Raw genomic sequence first — 25074 nt, 5'->3', positions numbered from 1 at the left:
CCTACCCCACCATTCTGCTCGATTAACTCTTTAGCGGAGAGAACACGACGACAAAGAGGAGGAAGAACGAGAAAGGACAAACCTGTCATCCATCAAACACAAAACAGCTAACTTAGTCAATCATTCTCTCACCCACTCGAGAAAAAAAAAGTCTTTTTTCCCCCCAAGGCCTTCCAGTCAAACATTTATGCTCCATCGAAAATGAGGGCAGACACTACCTGACATCACCTAAATAATATACCTCCTGAGCTACCTTCCCTTCCCCCCCTTTCCTCCCCCTGCCCAGTAGTGGTGAGAGAGGGACAGTGGCCTTGGCTCAAGGGAAGGAAAAGAGCACCATTCCTCTTCTTCAACCTCTGCGCCAGTGGCGGTAGGCCAAACAACTACAGGACATTGACTAAAGCCAGTGGCCTGGCCCGGGATATAGATCAACCAAAACTTTCGGGAGTTAGCAGAATTTCCCCTCACAGTGAACTACTGTACTGATAGATGGTCAGATATGTTTCCATCCCCTTAAAGGTTGACGTTTTGATTAAGGGTATACAGAGCAATCTGATCATTGAATTGCTGTTCGGACTTCGACTGTATCTCGAGCCCTGAATTATGTATTGGCCCTTAGGCGTCTGTGACATAAGGCTTAGCTATGTCCTCCATTTAGATGTGTGATTTAGTTTGGAGCTTTCTTCGTTTCGTTTGTTATTGATCAGCCGGACATCTGTGATTTCTGTTTATCGTCGCTGTTGTGTGATGGATATGGACGATGGCGGCGCCACTGTTTAGGCTCATACCAATAAAGCTGGATAAATTGAATTGAACTGACAGACTGAAAGAAGGAAGGAAGGGAGGGATGGAGGGGGGGAGGGAGGGAGGGATGGAGGGATGGATGGAAGGGAGGGATGGAGAGAGGGAGGGAGGGATGGATGGATGGAGACAGAGGGATGGAGGGAGGGATGGACAGAGGGAGAGACGGAGGGAGGAATGGATGGAGAGAGAGGGATGGAGGGAGGGATGGATGGAGAGAGGGATGGAGAGAGGGATGGATGGAGAGAGGGATGCATGTGAGTATAAAAATGGAGAGTAGAGAGAACACCCATGCGGAATGGTCAGGGAGGCACTCTATAAAAGGGATGTTGCAGGTGTGAGATTGCACTGACTCAGACACATTCAATAAAATAAGGAACAAAGAAACACTGGCAACACACACAAGATGCGCGTGCGCGCGCACACACACATGAAAAGGCTTCATTCTGTTCAATTATGTTCAGTGGGGTGTTGGTTTAGGCGGTGGAGATGAATAGAGAAGGGAAGACACTAAGAGCTTGCATTCTCACCAAAGAAGAGCTTACTTTTGGGGGTAATGATGACACATGAATGGTTTTTCATAACTCTGTCATACAATAGCTCGTTGACACTGTCTCTTCAGACTGTGTAAGCCCACTGTAATTACGCCTGGTACAGGAGAAAACCTCCATGGATATGCCCTCTCTGAAACAAGTGGGTAGTTGAAACTACTGGGATGGGAGCAGTGTGACTGAAATACAGAACAAAGTCACGGTATTGAAAGCAGTCTTAATTTTCTATAGATGGCATGGTTATTGATTGCAGACAGCTAGGCTATGATTAAGGGGTGGGTTATAAATGTCTGGTGGAGAGGATTTATGGAGATAATTGTTCATACATTGTTCATAACATCACTCATTTTCAACAACACCCCCTCTCTCTCCGTCCTTCAACCCTTCTTCCTCCCCTCTCTCTCTCCACACTCGTAATCGAGTTGAGATGGTAAACTCTCTCTTCAAAGTTAAAATACCCCCAACTATCGATATCGATTGTTGGCTTTTCGATAGCTTAGCGTTTACATCGGGTATTAGAGGAGTCGGTCACGTGTGTTGGCAAGTCAGAGGTCGCAAGTTCGAGACCCGGTCGGAGCATCTTGCGGGGCTGCTGTTTGCAACAACCTGATGGGTTTCACACACACACACACACACACACACACTCACTCACTGAGTAAGGCTAGTAGGCGTAGCCTACATTTGACCTCTCTTGCCATGTTTAACCTGTCGATAGACTAAAGAGGATTGAAGAAGCCTACTATTAGTCAACCCAGGCTATGTGATAATTGTAGATCGTCGAAATTGTGAAGAGTCCTTTAGTCGACTAGTCTACACGTTGTCACATTATGCTGTGGCCCCTCCCGTCCTAAAACAATAGCTATGATTGACAAACAACGGAATGATTGAAAATGGTCGACGGCTCTCGAAAGACCTGTCTCTGTTGGTGTGTAATGTGTTTGTTTGTCATCAATATTCGTTATTATTAAATGGGTTGTTCTGTCTGCCTTACCTTGCCGTTCGAGGTGGTCGTGGAACTGGAATGGGGACTTTTCGCGGGGTCTTGACCCGACCCAGTCGCGAGGGGTCTCGAGGAGCGCACCTGTGGGATGAATGCGGTTGAGTAACTGTCGGTGGGACTCTGAAAACCGGGGGGAACGAGCAGCACCGTATCCAGTAGCGGAGAGGAAAACTCCATCTTCAAATCCAGCACATCCCGTAACGTGCCATTCACTGACTCAGACTGAAAACTGAGAATTGATGATTAAGCTCATTGGCAAAACGACGTGGGTCGGGAAGACAGACGAACCGTTAATGTTTTCAAATTGGAAGGCATGTTTAATGCTATTGTAGTCCGCCAGCGCGATGTGTTTCGTGTCCCCTATCTATGTCTTTCTAGCGTGCGTGCGTGCGTGCGTGCGTGCGTGCGTGCCAGACAATTATTCTGCAACGTTCCTGTCTCGACTCGAAGCGCAGCTCGTGTGTCTGGCCAGGCTCGTCTCCGGCACGTGTGTGATGGAGAGTGCGATGTACGTTGTCTCTGGTTGGAGCCGTACGTGCTCCTCGAGCCACCTCTTCACGCTCGTGCTGGTATGAGCTCATTCACTCAAGGAACAGGTTGCATTGAGAGGCGCGTGCGTGTCGAATAATGGTTTTGAATGGTCCAATATTTTGGGGGGGTATCAGTGTGCAATGCACGAACCTTTGTGTGTCTGTCTGTCTGTGTGTGTGTGTGTGTGTGTGTGTGTGTGTGTGTGTGTGTGTGTGTGTGTGTGTGTGTGTGTGTGTATGTGTGTGTGTGTGTGTGTGTGTGTCACCCTTATTGGCAACTGTTTCCATATCCCAATGACGCAAGTGCAGTATGTTCATTCACTCTATGGAATATGATTATTGACTCCACCCTGAAACCTTTAGTTTAGTTTGTCTCTCTTATGTTTTGTTCTACATTTTCAGTTTTTGAACCTATCAGTGCACAAACCTTTGTGTCTGTGTGTCTGTGTGTGTATGCATGATTTCCTGTGTGTGTGTGTGTGTGTGCGTGTCTGTCTATGTGTGTGTGTGTGTGTGTGTGCGTGTCTGTCTATGTGTGTGTGTGTGTGTGTGTGTGTCTATGTGTGTGTGTGTGTGTGTGTGTGTGTGTGTGTGTGTGTGTGTCAGGAAGGCCAGGGTGAGTGATTGGGGACAGGCTGATGACGGTGAAAGCCTGACTCAGCGTCTTGTCACCCCGACACTGCCGTAGGCTGCCAGCAGGGGAGTGTTAACCCCCACTCTAGAAATTAGGTAGGGATCGTGGCCACACACACACACACACACACACACACACACACAAACACACACACACACATACACATGGCCCACAGTTATTTCTTCTGTTATACAGGTATACTATATATATACAATTGTCTGTAAGAATATAGCTTTTGCATGACTGGCATCTTTACACGCCTGTATTCTCTCAAGAGGCTGGTATTCCTTATCATACTCAAGATCACTGAGAGCAGCAGCAGCCAAGCTCTCTGCTTTCTTGTGTGACTTCGAAGGAGATCAGCCCACATTCCCTACTGCTGTTCAACCTCATTATCTTGACTCAATAGCCTACTTCTGGCAACCCATTAGGACCCACTGTCTGCTAGCCTTTCAGGTGACCGACAAAAGGCACTCTTCTCTTCCCGGAACATTATGTTAATATTGGGCTGATTTGAACTTAAAACAGAGAGCATGCTTCAGTGACTGTCATTCTTTCCCTTAGTGTTTGACTGATTTGTCCATTTCTCTCTCTCTCTCTCTCTCTCTCTCTGACTAAGAGACTGACTGGGAGGAGAGAGAGAGAGAAATTAAGGAAAATAACAGAGGCATAAGCTGCCTGTTAAAATCCACTTGAACTGTTAAACCTCTGTAATGTACTAGAAAGAGACCCGAGACAGAAACCGAGTGCACAGTTTTTGTGTGTTTAATCAATATAGAGTGAGAGAGGCTGTGAGCACTGGACTGAACCAGTTAATTTCCTGACAATTCATGAGAAGTTCACTCAATTGTGACGCCATTGCGCCCTCTAGTGTTAATATGAGAACAGTTCCTATGCATGTCCTGGAGTCTGAGTTTGGGCAGATATAGGCTACAGCTGCATGACAGGCCAGCTAGCAGCTCAGCTGTGAAGATTAGATTTAATTAAAATCTCCACCCCGCCTGACACTGAACTGAAACATTTACATCCAGCAAACTGTGACAGCTTTTAATATAAGAAATTACACAGCGTCCCGATGAAAACAAGCGATAACTGCAGACACAACCAATTCAATATCCTCTCCTCTGATACAATCAACAGCAGCAATATAGGGGAAAAAACATAATAATAAACAAAATCATAATAATAATTTAAAAAAAAGTCCCCCCAAAACGGCCAGTTGGCATTTTGATCCCACTGGTCGGTGCAAAATCAAGAGAAAATCCAGTGGAGTTTGCTGAAACGATCGTCTCTGGCAATGCTCCCACATCGCTGAAGTGCCCACTCGGCTCGGGCAAAGCCACCCCGGGCTAGACGGACGTGAGTTATAAGCTCAGTAAATCAGCTTCAGATCCGGCTGACTCCCCACTCTCCCTTTCTGGCTTTGCTGTCAGCACACACAGTCTTGGAGTGTGTGTGTGTGTGTGTGTGTGTGTGTGTGTGTGTGTAGTGGGGAGCAGTGCTTTAAGGGCCTAGATTGTGATTAGACAGGGATAGACTGAGGGCTTAGTGAGTGAGTGAGTGTGTGGTATTTTGTGAATGAGTGTGTGTGTGTGTGTGGTGTTTTGAAGACTCAGATGGCAACTCACTGACCCACCTGAAGATTGAAATTGTCTACAGTATACATAATTGCTACATAATTAGGCTTTCGAGAAACATGATTATTAAACAGCAATGGAATATGTAAACCTGTTGCCACCTTAACATGTTTCAATCAACCTGCTTGTAAAAGTAACACTCTCATATTTTATCAGTAGTCAATTATATTGCACTTCGAAAACAACATTATGTTAGGTATACATAACACTCTAAACACAATATGTTTCCATATCAGTTGTTTGTTCTTTACGACAATTAGTAGGTTAAGCTCTTGTCAAGTAGGGGGAAAAAAAAGAAAACAGAACCAATCGAGACATTATTACCATTTTACCTGGACAAACATATATTAAAAATGTAAAAGAAAGGCCATGAATTAATTTTAAAAACATACATCTTTATTTCAAACAACAGAGCTTGCATTGGGTTGACCAAACAGTAAGAAAATGTCTCATATCTGCAGAAAAAGACAAGAATTTTAAGACAAAAGAAGGAGAAGAGTGTAGGGGCCTTGCGGTCCTCTCCTACTGGCCTTTTGTCCATTCCTAGTTGTGTGTCCATCTCTCTCCCCATCCCCCTCTTTCTCCACCTCCCTCCTTCCCCCTCTCTCTGTACCAGATGGCCAGTGGGTGAGTTGGCTGTTTGTCCCCCACTCTCAGTCTGGCCCCCCGCCTTCCTCCTGCAATGCTCCCTCTCGGGTCTTGGTTACCACGGTGGCGACATCGGCTGGGGGTTCTGGAGGTATGACATCACTACGGCTGAGATGGAGAGCCTGATCAGGACATTGAGGGAGAAGAAGAACAACAAATAATGAATACCAACAAATATTGAAGGGATTACTTATCAGAAGCATCAATATATGCGAATGCCTATTAGAACATGCTCTGATTAGCTTTGAGGAGAAGTTGCCCTTCTTCTAGGCACAGATCTCGAGACAGCTTCTCCACCACAGATCCCAACCATAACCATTAAATGGAAAACACACCAAGCTTGGGCCAGTGTCTACTCCTGCATCCCAATCTAATCTGGCGCACAGCAATTGCTGACCCAACAGTTTGTGTTGCCTACCGACCCAAGAGGGCTTCCAGAACAACCTAATCTAGGCAATGGACTCTGTGAGACACTGCTCTCTCTATGCAAAACTGTCTGAAGGTCCAACTACTGCTTCCCTGGACAGATGCACTACTGTAGTGCATTTTTATGGGGAAATGTACCACCTACAGGTCACAGTTAAAAGCTTTTGGACATTAAAGCGGGCCCATCTTGCATCACAATGCCAGGTGTGGCAGGCCAACAGAAATTGCTGCATCTTTTAACACTTTTACAGTAAGCGATGATGAGGCTACTTATAGCTCTTTGGCATAGAATAGCAGATGGTCACTTTATTGCACTAACACACACTTTCTCTCTCTCGCTCGCTCACTCACTCAAGATTCAAGAGATTCAAGATTCTTTATTTGTCACGTGCATACAAGTATACAGTGAAATTGCAAAAGTGACAGTGCCACAGAGTAGTACAACAATACAATACGTTTTAAAATACAATAAGATAAAATAAAATAGAAGTACTAAAAATTATACAGTATAAACAGTATAAACAATATGAACAGTATAGGCAGTTACACACACACACACAGCTTTATACTCACATGAAGCTGCTCATCATCTGTTTAGTGTCCTCTGAGCTGCGTGAGTTGGCGAAACTAATGAAGGAACAATACACAGCAATCCACGCGCACCATTTCAGCTGAAAGAATGGACAGACGACAGTTAATACCCATTGCAGCACCATACTGAGTTGATTCTTTAGTGAGAACAATTTGCACTGAAGTATGACAATCCACACAGACACACACTTAATCTATTGTCCATTTTTGTGTCATTGTTGTTTGAGTCATTGTTCTGAAAGGCTGAAGTTGCCCTTCACAGGCGCTGATCTACAAAGGTGAGTTTCCCTTAATCTTGTAAATGGAATAGGTGGGCTGGATTAAGATCTGCCCTCAGGGATAGGCCAACTCCTCTTTGGAGTGGTCTCTTTCAGTCACACACACACACACACACACACACACACACAGAGAGAGAGGAAGTGGATGGGGGAGGAGTGTGTGAGGTTGTGTAGTAGCTAGGTCACCTTGAGCATCAGTCCACACATGCTGAAGATCATGCCGAGCAGGTTCATGTAGTCTGGCGTCGGGTCCTCTAGGGTGGGGTTCGCTTCCGTGCTGGGGGGCTTGTATCTGGGGGCACGATCAGAAGATACATAAGAGGGGAAAAAACCGTGGGGGGTCCAAGAGTTGTAGACCCATCTCGTAAGTCTAGTTTTACTAGCTGGAGGACAGGTGCTCTGATGAAACAGAAGTTTAGCATCTTAGCTAATTAAATAGTACGTTAAGTCAATAACCAGATAGTTAGCTTGCGAGTACAGCTAGAAGCTAAGCGTATAATCGCCTTAGAACATGAGTGACCAGCTAGCAGACTCAAAAATGGCTAGCTAGCTCATGAAATCAAGCAAAATCAACGTCAATTACTCAATTTACTCACCGAAGAATCTTATTTTGTCTTCGCGGGTCTGCCATGTTGTTGGAGGACATATTTTATAGTAATGTCCTCTTGTTTTGATGGTTAATTATATGATTAATTCAGTGGTAGCTTGTTAAGCGTAGTAGCACAGCTGACAGCTAGCACATGAATGGACTTGGTCGACAGTTCCGTGTGATCACTGCATTTCAAAATAAAAGCATTGAACCCGAAGGCAATATCATCATAGGTTTGAGAGATATGGAAACCTTTATTTTGAAATCAAGACTCATACCCCAGAATGCAACTCACATCACAGGAAATGGCTTGCTTGTTAGTGTTGCAATAGTGATGTTCGTACCAAATATAACTCTATCAATACATTTTATGACTAATATAAAACAATAACTACTTGCATATCTTAAAAAAGCATTACGTGCGAGTTTATTATGTCCCACTGGTAACTCTGAAAGTCTCAGCGAGTAATTTCGGGTAAGTTTATGTCTATGCGTGCATGCTCGCTCTATGTTTTGGACCGGCTCTGGCTAAAGAGGGGTTTGCATGCATGTACTCAATTCACCTGTCTATGTATCAGACAGATAGAAACATGCATTGAATAAATGTATGTTCTTTATCAACCTTGCTTGTTCCCTGGCCCTGCACGTCTCATAATTGATTATTAATGTGAATAGTAGTGTAGTAATGTAGAAATGTGACTGACTGACTGTATTTACTGGATCTCCCTGCAGGAACATTGGTGATGTCGTTTCCCCAGCCCAAACTCCAGCCCCCCCAGCTTCCCCAACACCTGCTCAGGACCATAGAGTGCCAGCAGGGTGCAGTCAGAGCTGTGCGATTCAATGGTGAGAAAATAGAGATGGAATAAGCTGTATGGATAGCAATAGGCTCATGATGTCTGCATGGAACATTGATAATTGCACACACATTTCTTCTACCAGTATACAGAGTTGAGGGGTTTTGGTTATTGGACTCTTTCTATTGTCTTATCGTGCATCCTCTCTCTCTCTCTCCCTCTCTCCTTTCTTCCTCCCTCCCTCTCTCAGCTGATGGGAATTACCTGTTGTCCTGCGGAAGCGACAAGAGTCTTAAACTGTGGAGTGTCTCTCGGGGGACGTTGTTGAAGGCATACAGTGGCCATGGATATGAGGTCCTAGATGCTGACAGGTGAGTTTGTCTTAAACCGAATCAATAATATTTCACACTGTACCCTCTACATTTCTTTTGATTTAGGTTGAAGTTACCTTCAGCATGGATCCATGGTCAGTTTTGTATTTTGCTTCCTTGCTTTTTATTTAACCGTTATCTATCCAGATTAGTCTCATTGAGATAAAATCTCAGTTTTCCACAGTTATTCTCGTTTGTAAGCTCGCTATCCTCATGGTTGTCCTTCACTATCAGTCTCACTGGTGAGTCTTGATGCCCGAGGGGAATGTGAGGTAACGGAGTGTGTTTTCTCATCGATTCGGCAGTTCCTATGACAACAGCCAGCTGTGCTCCTGCAGCTCGGACAAGACGGTCATCCTGTGGGACGTGGCCACGGGACAGGTCACACGCAAACTCAGAGGTCACGCCGGGGTAAGAACCATAACAGAACTGTTTGTGTGTGAGAGAGAGAGAGAGACATACAGAGAGAGAAAGCAAGAGACAAAGAGTAATAAAACAAAGAATAATGTCTGAAACTGAATTGAGCACTACTAAGATCTACCTCTGACCTGTCTCTGTCTCTCTGTTTGCAGAAGGTAAACTGCGTCCAATTCAATGAAGAAGCCACAGTGATTTTGTCTGGTGAGTTTCTTCCTTCCAGAATAAAAGTACATGCATCACAAATTCAGCTTGATATTACTAAAGAGCTCTACCTAAGATGAATAATGTGTATACGCGTGTGCGCGTGCGGGCACGTGTGTCTCTCCTCAGGCTCCATTGACGGTACAGTGCGGTGTTGGGACACCAGGTCCAGAAGGTTCGAGGCCATCCAGGTTCTGGACGAGGCCACTGATGGCATCAGCAGTCTGAAGGTGTCTGAACATGAGCTACTCACTGGGTCAGTCCTACCAACCTGGAACCAGAACATTACCAGAAATGTGCTTTTATTACGGCAACAGCATGTATTACTGAGTCGCTCAGAATGTCATACCATAGAAATATGTGTCTAGGTGTGATACTGTGTAACAGTATAGTGGTTTTAGAAGCTTGATTCAGACGCACAGACAGTGTTTCGATCCGAGTAGGATCTTCGTCAGGTCATGATCATCATTGGATCGAAACGCTGTCTGTTTCTCGTGGGTCTACATAAAATCACCATGGGAAAATACCTTCTTTTTTTCTTCGATATACGTTCTTCTCTCTTGCACCGGAAGGATGAATCGGTACATATTTTGTCTACTTTTTCTTCTGTAGCAGCTTGAGACTGCACCGTTGAAAATCAACGGGAGGTTGCCTGACCTCGTAGTTGTTGTAATGACTAGTAGGTTGTTTTTGGTGGTTTGTGAATTGAGATCTTAGTCTTATGAGCAGATGTTTTTCTCCAGCTCGGTGGACGGCAGGCTGCGACGCTACGACCTGCGAATGGGACAGCTGCATGTGGACTTCATCAACAGTCAGTGCCTGTAGTATCTAAATAAAAACGTAGTATCAGTATATCAGGGGAGGCTTATGGATGTAGAAATCAGAGGACAGGGCTCATTGTAATGCATGGAATGGAATGTGTTTGATACCGTTCCTGAAACTGTTCCATGCATTACAATGAGCCCGTCCTCCGATTTCTACCTCCACCAGCCTCCCCTGCAGTACACTGCATGTGTGACAACATGACACTGTGTGCTCTTGAAGACATATTATTTGAACAGACATTTTGGAAAGCACTCTTGAACTGTTCCTGTATTTCAGTCAGGGTGGTATTGAATTGAATGTCATTGCATTGAACTGATTGTTGTATTGATCCCCAGAGTGGTGAAAATGACTTAAAATATGAATTTGTGACACTTGATTCCTTTAATATGATACCTGTTACCATAGTAACACCTGTGTGCATGTCACCGTCCCACAGGCCCCATCACCTGTGTGTGTTTCAGTCAGGACAGCCAGTGCACCCTGACCTCCAGCCTGGACTCCACTGTCCGACTGCTGGACAAGGACACAGGAGAGATGTTGGGAGAGTGAGTCTACTCTGTACACACCACCAGGGGAGGCTGGCAGAGGTAGAAAACGGAGGACGGGCTCATTGTGATGAACGGAATGAGGAATGGTACCAAACGTTCCTCATTCCGTTCTATGCATTACAGTTAGCCTGTCCCCTGATATCTACCTCCTCGAGCCTCCCCTGCACACCACATATACAATGAATACAGGCCTTAACCTGTCATATATGGTAGCCCCACTGCTAACATGCTAGCATATGAAAGACTCACTGATACTCTTGATGGGTAACATTTGAAGGCTTCTTCTTATAAACTGCCTATTTAAATATTCTACTTCAATTAGGTCAATTCATGTAGGCTAGTATGTGAAATGAGTAATACATTTTCACGACAGACAAATGATTTCAGTTCTGTGTAATACAGAGTTTATAACATGTTCTCTTTGCTGTCATAAATACACCCATGTCATTGGCTGGATCGTCTTTTTTTTTTTTTTTATCCTGTGATGTGAATGTTTACCCTTTGACCTGTGCTCATCCTGTTATCCTGTACCATGTGACCACAGGTACAAGGGTCACAAGATGAAGGGCTACAAGCTGGACAGCTGTCTGACCAGCAAAGACACCCATGTGCTGAGCTGCTCAGAGGATGGACACGTCTACTGCTGGGACCTGGTCGAGGTACCAGGGCTGGCCAGTTGGTTGGCCTAACTGATTGTTTTGATTAGCTGTTTGATTGATTTTGATAACTGGATGTCTATTGGAAAATGAAAAGCATAGAAAAATATGGAAGTTCGTTACGATTTTTTACAACTGTAGATGTTAGAGAACTGTGGTTTTGTTCTTACGAGCAAGGATGAAAACAAAAGTTAATGCTAAACTTCTCTGTTGCATCTGCCTCGAAGGGGTCTCTGACGCTGAAGCTGCTAGTCGGGAAAGCTGTTGTCCAATCACTGTCCTTTCATCCCTCGGAGACCCGCCTTCTCACTGCCATGAGTGGGTGTGTGCAGGTCTGGGGGGCGGAGCCAGAAGAAACAGAGGAGGAAGAGGTTGTTGTTATTAAACAGGAGAAGTAACACAGGCCTTTTTTTTACCACTTTCCCGAACCTTAACCCTTACCTTAACCTTAACCTTAAAGGTAAACAGTGAACACTGTGCTTGAAAGGTGATGACTTACCTTTCAATTAGATGACTGTGTGCTTGAAAGGCCAAATGCAGCAATATCATCTGAACAAATGAACAATGAGTTAATTAGTTCAATTCGTTCGTATGCTTGGGTTAGGGTCCATTGTAAGGATGAGGTTTATGGTTAGTGGTTAAAAAGCACCATACGTCTGTCCTTTGTAACATGGCCAGATAGTGACAATACGGCTAATGTCTGTGCATATCAAGAGTGTTTCTTTTGTAAACATCCATTTGTAAATATTTTTTGTGAACGTTGAATAAACATTTTTCTATGAATTTCATGTTCTTTCTTTCTTGTAAGCGAAGACAAAAAATTCTCTTTTTACCCATACCGATGAATGATTGTCACACAAGAAAATGGTTAATGTGGGGTAGTCTTTATTAAGATCTATACATATGTACAATGGCACATGGACAAAATAAGTTAATTAGCATCAAACAAGGAAGGATCTCAAATAAATAAATAATTTATATTACATAAATACCTTATTGCTAGTCTTCTTAGGACTTTGTTCAAATTGTAGAAATTTTACATTCAACCACATTGTGTGTCCCAAAATGCATCGAGGCACAGGACACAAGATCCATTCTTGTCATAGTTCAGAATATTTCCCAGAACTGCTTTAAATAAGTTCAAATATATACACACACATTTACGTATTTCTTTTGGGAAGATAATACAACAATAATTTCTCACCTCATCTCAATTAAACATGAAAACCCTTTTACAGCTTCTAGTGTTCATCATTTTGTTTCTCAAAACAGCCAATGGCAGCACACCATGGCTCATGTTCAGTCCTGCTCCTTTGTGTCCGGTTCCTCCCCCTTCGTGTCCGGTTCCTCCCCCTTCGTGTCCAGTTCCTCCCTCTCAGCCCACGCAGCTACAGGCTGCAGCCGAGAGCTTCTCCACTTTGTGCCAGTGGTGGGCATTATCCAGGAAGGCCAGGTCCTCGTGGTGGGTCGGACGGCAGCAGGGAGTGTTGTGCCACACCTCGCCAGAGAGAGCCCCCCTCATGAGGAGGTTGGTGAGGGTGAGGTCGTGGTTGGAGCGCACACGAGGGCACGTCCCGCTGCAGTACTTGAAGAGGACGGTCTCGTCCGAGTCGTAGCCCAGCCCCAGGTCTCGGACCTGCAGGAGGAGGGAACGCAGGCCGCAGGCGGACTCGGGGAGTGTGGAGCGACGAGAGCGGATCGGGATCTCCCCACTCCATTGCTCTTCTTCTCCCCCAGACCCCTCTCTGTTGTTGTTGTTGTTGTTGTTGTTGTTGTTGTCCTCACTGGCTTCTCCACCTCTCCTCTCCTCCTCAGGTGGGTCTGATGGCGAGGATGGGCTTTGCCCTCGTTGCTCTAAAAAGGGAGAGAGAGAGAGGGAGAGTTAGAATGGTTATTCACACACCCTGCACACCAACTGGGTGGCAGAACCGCCCATTGGGCAGGATAAGATTGAAGTACTTCAATAACAGTGGTCACACAATACTCCCAACATTGATGCTATGTCTTTCAAGTTAAACTGTAAAACATTACCTTGGTTAAAAACTAAGAAGGTAGTAAAACTAAGAAGAAAGTAATTTCAAAACTAAGAAGGTAACAAGCATCAATGCTTCAATGCTTTTCACCCCTACTACACATGCATACCACAAACCAGCAGCATTGACACAAGCATGCGACTTTCATGTACACATTCCCACAAGACAAGCATCTACAGATTCACCATAACCAAGAACAAGACTTTTCCCGAAGAAAAAGCGAGAATTCCTCTCAAGTGTCCAACAGGTCAAAGGTTATCTTGACCCCCCAGCCTTACCGAGTAAGGAGTGTAGCCAATGTCCCTCTCCTTTCTGGACACAGAACAGCAGTACCGCCAGCTTCATCCAGGACCTCATGTCTACGATCTACTCTGCTCTCCGCCTGTCTGTCTCCGCCTGTATCCGTCTCCTTTTAAGTCAGCGCGGGAACAAGGGATGAGTGCATGGAACGAGTGATGCTGAGATGCGGATGAGTCACAACCTCCAATATATATACTCCCAAAAAGGGGGGGTGAGAGGGAGAGATGAGTGGGGGTGGAAGTGGAGGGTGGGGGGGGGGGGGGGGGGGACACTAACCCGTTCCTCGCCAACAAACAATTCCACTCACCTGTGTTCCGGGCCGTATGGGCGATGGATGGATGGGTGTTTGACCTAGAATTTGTCATCCTAGGATTATTTAAGTGGTATAAATTTTGACTGCTGAGGCATCCAGATGTTTTCTGGTGGTGGTGGACGGTGGATGGTGGGCCCTGGGAAGATCTTGAAAGCCTTGGGGCAAATTGTTTAAAGCTGTGGACCACTCAGAAGTTGGGGTTGGCATTGAGGATAAGCAGGTTTTCCCTAGTAAAACACAAACAGGTGAGGACAGAAAGACATAGAGTTGTGTGGATGCAAAAAACAATGGGACATCGGGGCAACAACTCAATGGCAAAGAGAAAGAGAGAGAGAGATATCAGACGTGAGTCTACTAGATCAATGTAGCCTACACTATATGAAAGAGTGGAGAGCAAGGGACGAGGCCAGCGAAGGGTTAAATGAAAGAGGGATGGGAAGGTTAGGTCATAAGAGGAAAGAAAAAAACATGACAGAAGCTATTTTAATGGGCATTCCGAGACCAGTCACTAGCAGAAGACTATCTTCAGTAGCTTGTCCGTAAATTCAGGGATTTTATCAGAAATGTGAGCTTGACATCTATCCTTATGTAACAGTAAGCAAGAAAAAGTGGGTTAAGAGAGTGAAGGGAGAGGGTGTTATAGCTGAGGTCATTCTGATACAATGGCATGCACTGCATGCTTTCCTCCATGGGCTTATTTGGTTATAATTGGGAGACAGCGTTTGCGTGCCTGGTGTTTTTCCATACAGACATATAGATCCGACAAATACGGCGTGACTCAGATCGGGTCACCAACTCAGACTTTGATGCATTTTGATTATGTCAGTGTTTTGATTCCAACTGATGATTATCAGAGTGACTAGCCACATCTAACAGCCGACTAACCCACCAATGTGGACAGCGAGGCCAATTTATGATTTTAGCTGGGAGGTGTTTCGGGCAAACCAGTCTCAGCAGCTCCAGTGAACAGTCATCAGGTAGAAGGTTGACCTAAGACACAGATCTGGGATCAGCTTAACCACCCAAAACTGACATGAGATCAACTGTCAACTCCATCTAAGAGCAGAGGACTGTGTAAACAGGCGAGACGGACAGAGTCCGAACCATTCCAAGAGAGTTTGTCTTTATTTACTGCTCTACACCAGAAGTTAGCAGAAGGGATTTGAAACAAATGTGTTTCCACTGATCCCCCCACGGTCTGATGTTGAGTTGCGTTTTGAACCCGGGCCCAGCGGCGGTCTGGGCTGGGCGATGTGTGTGGTAGAAACTCAGACAGAAGAACTGATCTTAGATCTTCCGAGTTGTCGTCTACCTGGAATAATTTGGGTTTATGTCTAAGAGTAGGACGGATTTTGAAACTGATTCTGAATCAGCACTATTTTCTTTTTACTTATTCTTTATTTATACAGGGGAGATCTTACTGAGACCTGAGTCTCTTCTGCAGAAGAGTCCTGTAAGGTACATGGGGATTGATAAGGGGTTTGATCTGAGTCAACAATACGTCACACAGCCTGGGAAAGAGGTATTGTAACATAGTTCCTCCCTGCTACTGTCCTAGCCCAGGTCTCTCTTGAAAATAGATCTCTCAATGAATAAGTAAACTGCTTTAGGAAGTGTGTGACGGTGACCTGAATGTCAGGTATGAGACATGAGGATATGACTTTGCAGATGACCTACTCTGATAGTCATCCTATGCGCTCTGTGACGAAGCATGACGGCGAGAGGAGATGAGATGACCGCCATTTGACTCAGAGCTTGATCTCCAGGTGAGCTGTCACAGTTCTCCGGAGGGATGGGAGACGGAAAGAAGCTGGCGGAGCTGCTCGGAATCCCCATTCATCTCCGGGTTAATCCCCTCGGAAAAACGGGAGCGTGAGAGGGCAAAGGGCCTGACACATTCCTTCCACCTCCCGGAGAGATGGAGAGACTAAGGGAGGGAAGGTGGGAGGGAGGGAGGGAGGGAGGGAAGAAGATAAAGAGAGAGGGAAGAAGGGGAGAAGCAATACAGTACTGATAGAACAATCCTGTTGGAATTTCGCTTGGAGATACGACCCAGAATTTAGAGTTGTCTCAGTGGAGTGGAATGGGAAGAATCTACCACAGCAATGCCATTTATTATATATTAAATAATACATAGGTAACCCTTGTCTAGGGGAGCAATGGAGTTAAATACTTGAACTCTAAGGGCTGGTGTCCTGGACACAGATTAAGTCTAATCTTAGATTAAAAAGTGTCTTCAATGGTAATTTTCTATTGAAAGTATGATTTAGTCCAGGACTAGGCTTAATCAATGTGCGGGAAACTGCCCCTAAAAGATAGGAGGACAGACATGTTTGATTCCATTTCTCATTCGCATTACAATGAGCCTGTCCTCTGATTTCTACCTCCACTAGCCTCCACTGGACTTTATACACAAATAGCTAGGCCTAGAATTGTTTAATGGAAGTGCAGGGTATGGTTGGATGTGTTATCAGTATAGAAATGCAGACACATAGTTTAACATAGTTTTTAACATAACTCAGTGTATTTGTATGCTCAGTGTATTTTCTGTCTGACCGACATTTTTCCCGTGTTGAAGCTCACAGTGTAGGCTATAGCATGCACCACTCTTAGCTCTGAGCTCCGATGCATTCCAGCACGTTCAGCACGTCCATACTGCATAATGTCTGACGATCAATCGTCACTTTTTCCAGACATACAGACAGGTACCAATCGATACATCAGATATACATTGTATATGCATTCTTTGAGCTATTGCAAAGTAGGCCAGTGGAGGCTGGTGGAGGTACAAATCGGAGGATGGGCTCTTTGTAATGCAACAAATGGTTGAAGTAGGCATAATATGCACCTACAGCCTTTGCCCTTACCTGACCTTGCCTATCACCGTACATAGGCCGGATTTACACCTTAGTTTTAGAAGCTGAATCCGGTAAACAATTTCATGTGTGGTACTTCTCTGTTTTTGTCTGCACGACCTGCAAATGTGTTTACTACTTTTGTACAATTCCGGCTTAAAGAATTTGGCAGAGAAGGAGGAATTTGGCAGGGAAATGGAGAGGACTGGTAAAAACAGGGAAGATGTATAAGGTGCAGGTTTGACGAGAGCCGTCTTTAAACCTGAATCAGTCTGTTTGTCTTCCTCTTCGGAGGCAGCAGTTGGCTTAGGCCCAGGTAGAGCTTCGGGAAGGCTAGTGGAGGTAGAAATCAGAGGACGGGCACGTGTGTTTGATATCATTCCTCATTCTGTTCCATGCATTACAATGAGCCCGTTACAATCTAGCCTGACTACTACTGAAAGGCAAAAACACACAGAGAAATGTCTGTCTATTGTTATGTTATGTACAGATCTATACAGGATTAATGACCAAAAACTACGTTTAAGTGAGAAGTTATGGCTTGTCGAAAGCCACAAAAGACAGGAAATTCTAAATGAGCACCACCACCCATAACTTCACCTATGCACTAACAAAGTTAGGATTAGGATTAGGATTCAAAGCTTCTCTCAAACAGCCTAATTCATACTCTTAGAGTATGTTTTCTCCCACGATAGTGATTTACATGTTGCATAACAAGATACAAGTTCATTTTATTGCCACACAACCTAGGTTGGTGGAATGTGTTTTGAGTACAGCATGGTGCTCTACATTCACTAACATACACTGCAATGAATGGAAGACAGACAGTCCAATGCACTGTAGATTGCACTTGGGCCATGTCACACAGGATCGTTTTCCTCTCATTGTTCACTGTTACTGATAATGTTTTGGGTACAGTCACATGCCTTTGTGACAGTATAAGGTCACAGAAGCTTTAAATATGTTTTCCTGTCTGTAAACATTTCCCTCTGTGATATCAAGCTCACTACCACAAAGATTACTCTAATTATCCATAGATTGTGTAAAGACTTTCCTGGACCTGTTCTATCATCACTGTGTAACAAATAAGAAACATAGTCTGTAAATATTACCTTATTAAAATACCCAAATACCTTTTCAGGTCATTGGACAGTCCACATCACTTCTGTGTCACATAATTGTGCCATAGTGTTTATATGTGTGTCGGTTTCACAATAAGCCTGGTCGTGTTACAATTAGAATAGGGACAGGCTTACCTTCTATCATATACAAATAACTTAGGCCTATGTGTGTAAACCAACACACATATATGCATGGATCTAGTAGAAGATGACAAAGTTGTTAGCGTAGCTAGCAATCATACCCAAACCACATAGTGTTCACTAAACCTTTTGGTTTATTGATTTGATCTCAGCGAATGTCGTAGCCAAGCTCTGATCCATCCATCCATTCACGTTTCGAAACTACTACTCGTCGTGGCGGGGCAGCACACCATGGCACAGTCCATCTGCAGCTTAGAACGTTCACTTCAGACTAGCATTCGTCAAAAACAGTTAGCATTTTGGTCTTCACCAGACATCGTGTTTGGGAACGTGAATGCAATATTTTATAAACTGAATAAAAATGGTATTACCTACGAACTTAACTCGGTCGCAATGCAATGCTCTGGGACAACCAGATGGGACCCGAAAGGTTGTGTAGAAATTGCTTTAGGGCTGACTAGAAAAATCTCTTAATTTTTATGCCAATTTCTTAATTTCTTATTCTGATAGGATGATACCCGTCTCTAAATAATGGATCTTGTGGAGAGATAGATGATGGAGTTATGTTTGTCTGAAGTGACATCTTCAGTGATGGACAAATGGGGGTTCATCATCTCCATCTGATCTGATTGACTCCTCAGGGATCGAGGGTCCTGGGTCCTTTTTGCCTGATAAACATATATATATATATATTTAAAGATACATATCTTAGAGATGAGAGGATGCAGGGCATGGAGGGATGGAGGGATGAGGTTTTCATCTCATGGACTAATACATAATTAACCCTAACCCTGCATGGTGGAGGGATCAATCTGACCGACAGACAGACGGACAGACAAATCTGATTGATTGATTGATTAATTGAGTCCCAGTAAGGCTCCACCTGACGCTGGCTGTGCATTCTGAGCGGAGTTGGTCTACGGGTCAGCCCATATAGGGCTCGTCTGAGCAGGGCAGGAATGTTAAGGAGCGGCGTTCCTCTAACGGCAAGCATTCTAGGGGATTTAGCCTCGGAATCTCAAACTCGCCCGAACTGCTCCTGTTTACACTGTAAATCTGGATCAGACACCTGCCAGACCCCTGAGCATCTCCCCCTCTCTCTCTCTCCATCCATCCCTCCTTCCTCCATCCCTTTCACTACATCCCTCCATCCCAGCCTCCCTCCCTCTCCCTATACGCTCAAATCGCCTATTCAGATCTTATTGCTTGCTATACTTCCAGTGACACACATAAGCCTTCAGTATGACCGATGCAGAAACACCTGAAGGGAAACACCTGGGGTGCATGCATGGGTATTCCTCATGCTTTTGGCACATTCATCAGGGGAAAACTCTTGATTTTTGACCCCTTGCTGGCACACACTAAGTTGGTCCACTTGTGTGTGTGTGTGTGTGTGTGTGTGTGTGTGTGTGTGTGTGTGTGTGTGTGTGTGTGTGTGTGTGTGCTCACTGAGTTATGTTGATACAAGCCAGGAGGCAGTCGGTGCTTGGCCTGTCTCCTAACTGCCACAATGTCTGCATTCCCTTTGATGGGCGCTCTGGTATTCATCACAACAGAAATGGAGAAAGGGTGGAAATGTGAGATGGCCAATATGCTGTGGTTTTTCCAGGGGGGTCTAGTGAGACACCATATATCCCTCAATATTCCCTCAAAATTGATAAGAAACCCACTAATTGAACTAATATACTTTTGGTTGCGGAAGCAAAACTCATCAGTGAACAGGGCGCAGAGCACCATTATAGGACGTGTTTCACAACACGGAAGTGACGTAAACAATTCAGTGTTGCTGCTTGTGTGTCGATGTTCAGCTACAGGAGCTTCAACTGTAAGTATGATATGTTTAGGCGTATAAATCAGCCAATAGTTATAGTTCAACTTGCTATGGTTTTTTTTGTCAATTGTGGGTTCACATGACCTGTTTTGTTACGTCGCATTTGAAAGACGTTATTCAAGACAGCCTGCAAGCAGCTTGCTAGTGAAGCTAACGTTAGCTAGCTGGCTAGCTCCTTGGCAAACGACTCAAGGTTTTCTCTCTCTCTCCTTTTTTTCTTTGAAGGTAGCTTGCTAACTACATGTAGTCGGAGCTGACTATTCAGTTCGCTAGAAACTTTGATTGTGATGTGGTTTGCTTCTCAAAACAGAGACTTAAGACCCAGCCTGTGCTCACCTCCCATGTTTCAGACGTTCTCCACCACGACCACTAGTGCTGAAGAGGACCTGACAACAACATGGTATGCATGTTATCCTTGCATTTTGATATATGGCTTAGCTGCAAAATCTGATATATTATGATATTGCTCTCAGGGTTAGCCATATTAATGACAACTGAATGCCTACAATGTCCACTATCTCACCTGTCCACATTCCCATGTCTTCTCCCTCAGGGTGAAAGGAAAGGAGTGAACAAGTACTACCCTCCAGACTTCGACCCTGCCAAGGTCAGTATGGCCACCAGTCAGTCACACAGGCGGGTGTGTGTAGGACAGCACATATGCTAATGGTGAAAGTGATTGAGTTCTTTCTCTCTCTCTCTCTCTTTCTCTCTCTCTCTCTCTCTCTCTAGCATGGCTCCATCAATGGCTACAGGAACAGCCACCCTCTACGGGAGAGGGCCAAGAAACTGTCCCAGGGTATCCTCATCATCAGGTCAGACACACACACACACACACACACACACACACACACACACACACGAGAGTTATTGGAAAATGACATGAGTCTATGTGTGTTTACAGATTTGAGATGCCCTACAACATCTGGTGCGACGGCTGTAAGAATCACATTGGCATGGGTGAGTGTGTCAACGTTTTGACTCAATTCCTGCGAATGGGTTTCCAGTGGGGTTTTTCACCTGATATTGCATGTCAATGTGTCGTTATAGGGGTACGTTACAATGCAGAGAAGAAGAAAGTGGGGAACTACTACACCACGCCAATCTACAGGTAACCACGGATACATCGCGTTCATGAGTGGGCAGTTGTTGCTTATTTTATCTACCTGCATTTTGTATGGTATTTATGCACACATGCCCACATAACCATATTGATTGATCCTGTGTGTGTGTGTGTGTGTAGGTTCAGGATGAAGTGCCACCTGTGTGTGAACTACATCGAGATGCAGACAGACCCGGCCACCTGTGATTACGTCATTGTGTGCGGGGCGCAGAGGAAGGAGGAGCGCTGGGACATGGCCGACAACGAACAGATCCTCACCACAGGTGAATGACCTTTCCGTGACCTTTCACTTTTACTTTTATTTACTGCAAACAATAACACAAGGTGTCCGTGAACTGTAATCGTACTCCCAACAATTCCTTCTTTCTGTGTCCGTGTGCTCCATCGATTTCTATTGTCACCATCTCTCCCTTTCTCACATCCCATGTCTTTCCCTCTACCCCATCCCATATCTCTCTCCTTACCCTTTTCTTTTTCTCCCTCTCCCTGCCTCCCTCACCCTCCCTCCCTCCCTCCCACCCTCCTCCAGAGCGTGATGAGAAGGAGAAGCTGGAGACTGATCCAATGTACAAGCTGGACCACAGTGGTAAAGACCAGGAGAAGCTGAAGAAGGCTCTCCCCACACTGTCTGAGCTGCAGGAGCACAAGTCCACCTGGAAGGACGACTTCCAACTCAACAGCACCCTCCGCAGGAAGTTCAGGGTAAGAGAATCTCATTCTATCAGGGGGGGCTAGACAGAAAGGAGGGTGTCAGTGTTGTTTAAATGTTTTAGATAGAATATATGCCTAAAAAAAAAAAGTAGGATTCCTTATTCTGCATGACAAATAGTATTGCACCATATCTGTTCTAAAGCCATATTTCTGTCTGAATATTCTGTATTGTACCCTCCTGATAACGCTCCAGTTTGTGTTGTTTTCTCTGTAAAGGAAGACAAAACAGTCCTAATTAATTTTAGGGTAACCAGGTGCCAAAGAGAAAAGTCATGTTGCTCCTATCTTGCTCACTGTGATCTGATGCGCAGACTGAGAAGAAAGTGATGGCGGACGAGGAGGAGAAGGACAACGCTGTGAGGAAGAGGACCAATCTGTCCATCCCTCTGCTGCCAGAGAAAGAGGAGGACAAGAAGCTGGCAACGCTGCTCACCTACCAGGCCCCTGACTGTGAGTGTGTCCACATGCTACACACACACACACACACACACACACACACACACACACACACAAAACTCCTTAATGTTTATGAAACGTTTTCCTAATCAATTGCTCTCCTCCTCCTTATCCCCTGTCTTTTTAGCCTACGACGACAGACAACACAGCAAACGGAAGGAGATCTCGCACCGCTCCTGGTTCACTTCCCCCACCCTGCCACAAGGGAGCGCTGCAGGCAGCCTGCTGCAGAAGCTGGGCATGCAGGGGAAAGGAGCCGCCGTAGCCAAAGCCCTGAATCCCCAGTTCTCCCCCAGCGCCCACAGTCTCATCCGCAGGAGGACCGAGGGCTCCGGGAACAGACCCGAAGCCTGTGCTAGCGCTAACATCACACGGAGGAAATCAGACCCTGGAACCAATGGCACCGGCCTCTCACCAGAGGGGAAGGAATTGGAGGTAACACCGAAGACAGAAGGGACCGATTTGGATGTTACACATCCTCAACAGGGACGGGAAACAGCAGTGACGCATAGGGGATGTACAGTAGCTCAGAACACCACAGAAGAAGAGGACAGAGGACTATCGAGAGCAAAGGATTGTGGGACAGTGGAGGGCAGTGAGAACAGCTCAGGAGCACTGAGGTCTCTGGTAGCAGACTACAGTGATTCAGAATCAGACCCAGGACAATGAAGAGAGATCTGTGGTGGTATTACCTTTTGACTATTGACTTTTAATGGAGAGGTGTTGTGTGTGTGTGTGTGTGTGTGTGTGTGTGTGTGTGTGTGTGTGTGTGTGTGTGTGTGTGTGCGTGTGTGCGTGTGTGCGTGTGTGTGTGTGGTATGATGGTGTATATACCCCAAACAAGAATATATTAGATGACCTGAACTGATTGAAAGATATTTTGTATTATTTAGTTTGCAGTTTTAACTGCTTTGTCCTTTCTGAATCAGAGGATATGTATGTCAGTGAATATGAGTACATCATCAAAATAGTTTCTTTAGAAATAAGGAGGGTTACGTCTAGGATGCTGTTAACACTCTGTTGCTCTTTGAACATTCAAGTTCACAGCTGATGTCATTGTAAAATGTAATTCCATAACACTGTTCAAAAAGTTGTTTCACTTTAAATAGTATGTACAAAAATGCACAACTTAGGATGATGCATCTTGAAAATAATTACTTTGTTTGAAATGGGGTAATATGGGGGGGGGGGTCATTGTAATGCATGTGATGGAATGAGGAATAGTATCAAACACGTATTCATTACAAGGAGCCCATCCTCCGACTTCTGCACCTGCCAGCCTCCCCTGGTGTAATCCATACAGTAACCATTACTGCCACTGGTCTGAGTGACTCTTGTCACATTCACATACTGGAAAGGTACAGAAACTAAATGTATCCGGAGGACAAATAAATAATTGTTTCTCTGCTTCTCAACATTGTGTGTGTGTGTGTGTGTGTGTGTGTGTGTGTGTGTGTGTGTGTGTGTGTGTGTGTGTGTGTGTGTGTGTGTGTGTGTGTGTGTGTGTGTGTGTGTGTGTGTGTGTGTGTGTGTGTGTGTGTGTGTGTGTGTGTGTGTGTGTGTGTGTGTGTCTTTTGCTCGATCATTAGTTCCTTGTGCATTTTGACCTGTGATGCACTGCCCACCTCTTCATGACTCCTCTGTTCCCAGGGTCTTTGCTGTTGCCTTTCTCCATGGCGTCTTCATTTTGTGTCTGTTTCTCCATTCTGACCTGTGTTCCCTGAGAGTGAGGGAGAGAACACACACACACAGGATTGATTAGGACCTAAACTCCAAAGTAGGGGACATTGAGAGTAATAAGATATGCCATTTAGCAGACGTTTTTATCCAAAGCGACTTACATTGCAGTGAGTGCATACATTTTAGTATATATGGTCCCAGCAGGACTCAAACCCACAACCTAAGCATTGCTAGCGCCATGCTCTACCAACTGAGCCACAGAGGACCACTGAGAGATGACTGAGGTTGTGTAGATCAGGGTATGGAGTTGAGAAAGGTATTTGAGAGAAATGGAGAGACAGTGGAGGCATACCTTGGTGGGGGCTTTGGCCCTAGTGTCCTAGTCTGGGACACTGGGGGGCTCGGTGGATCATATCACTCATCCTCCACATCAATCAACTGAAGGAAACCGGAGTCACTTTGAAGTTCCTGTGTTGAGGGCATTGTGAAAGGATGAGTATATGAATATACACACACCTCAGGTCAAGGGCTGCAGGAGCAACAAGAAGTGGGTTGTGTGTACTTCTTCTACTACTTGTGTGTACTGTCAGGAAAGGGTTCTTTTCACTCTCCTTGTCTTTTGGGCGATCGTTCGGGGTAGAACTCTCTCCCTCTATTTCTCCTCTACACTTAATTTCTATCTTTTTCATCTCTTTCTGAACCACTTGTTTCTTCTCTCTCAGCAGTATAGCCAACAAAAACCTTATTTTCCTTCATCCAGCTCCCTCCATTCTCTCCTTCTCTCCTTTGACTCTCTGCTCATCTCTCTGGCCTCTATCATAAGCTGCTTAGCCTCTTCCTCCTACCTTTCTTTCGCCCTGCTCCTGCTCCTCCTTTCCTTTGCCCTCCTCTCCTTCTCCCTGGCCTCTTTCTCTGACTCCTTCGCCTCTCTCTCCATCCTTTTGGCTCCGTCATTGAACTCCACCTGTCTCTCCAACTCCATCACTCTTCTCTGGGTGGACGTGCTT

At 45.1% G+C, this 25074-nt stretch overlaps 4 protein-coding genes across 6 annotated transcripts; 2 read left to right on the top strand and 2 right to left on the bottom strand.

Annotated features, from left to right (window-relative positions):
- Positions 1–5533: 5533 nt before the first annotated feature.
- On the bottom strand, positions 5534–7846 carry wdr83os (WD repeat domain 83 opposite strand). Its single transcript, XM_083694376.1, has 4 exons — positions 7693–7846; positions 7283–7388; positions 6801–6898; positions 5534–5923 (listed from the first exon to the last, which is right to left on the bottom strand). The coding sequence occupies exons 1-4, from the start codon at positions 7740–7742 to the stop codon at positions 5857–5859; spliced, it is 321 nt and encodes a 106-aa protein (XP_083550502.1). The 5' UTR covers positions 7743–7846; the 3' UTR covers positions 5534–5856.
- A 145-nt stretch (positions 7847–7991) lies between these two features.
- wdr83 (WD repeat domain containing 83) lies at positions 7992–12256 on the top strand. The gene is made up of 10 exons (XM_083693415.1): positions 7992–8160; positions 8418–8531; positions 8733–8853; positions 9159–9264; positions 9426–9474; positions 9604–9730; positions 10218–10285; positions 10736–10844; positions 11392–11506; positions 11731–12256. The coding sequence occupies exons 2-10, from the start codon at positions 8429–8431 to the stop codon at positions 11899–11901; spliced, it is 969 nt and encodes a 322-aa protein (XP_083549541.1). The 5' UTR covers positions 7992–8160; positions 8418–8428; the 3' UTR covers positions 11902–12256.
- Positions 12257–12878: 622 nt separating this feature from the next.
- Positions 12879–13893, bottom strand: LOC310822069 (persephin; the record flags this gene model as incomplete). Its single annotated transcript, XM_083694359.1, has 3 exons — positions 12879–13172; positions 13301–13357; positions 13870–13893. The coding sequence occupies 3 exons, from the start codon at positions 13891–13893 to the stop codon at positions 12879–12881; spliced, it is 375 nt and encodes a 124-aa protein (XP_083550485.1).
- A 6158-nt stretch (positions 13894–20051) lies between these two features.
- On the top strand, positions 20052–23802 carry yju2b (YJU2 splicing factor homolog B). Of its 3 annotated transcripts, none has more exons than XM_083693408.1 (10): positions 20052–20091; positions 20408–20497; positions 20651–20704; positions 20830–20912; positions 21002–21057; positions 21148–21208; positions 21341–21483; positions 21750–21922; positions 22243–22381; positions 22515–23802. In XM_083693408.1, exons 2-10 carry the CDS (start codon positions 20495–20497, stop codon positions 23054–23056), a joined length of 1254 nt encoding a protein of 417 aa, XP_083549534.1. In that variant the 5' UTR covers positions 20052–20091; positions 20408–20494; the 3' UTR covers positions 23057–23802. The 3 variants fall into 3 exon arrangements, with proteins under 3 accessions (XP_083549534.1, XP_083549535.1, XP_083549536.1); XM_083693409.1 differs by having other exon boundaries at positions 20075–20091; positions 20448–20497; XM_083693410.1 differs by lacking the exons at positions 20052–20091; positions 20408–20497; positions 20651–20704 and having other exon boundaries at positions 20859–20896.
- Positions 23803–25074: the final 1272 nt, after the last annotated feature.

The sequence above is a fragment of the Argentina silus genome (assembly GCF_951799395.1).
Source record: "Argentina silus genome assembly, chromosome: 22".
NCBI lineage: Eukaryota > Metazoa > Chordata > Actinopteri > Argentiniformes > Argentinidae > Argentina > Argentina silus.
This window is presented reverse-complemented; position numbering and strand designations above follow the sequence as displayed.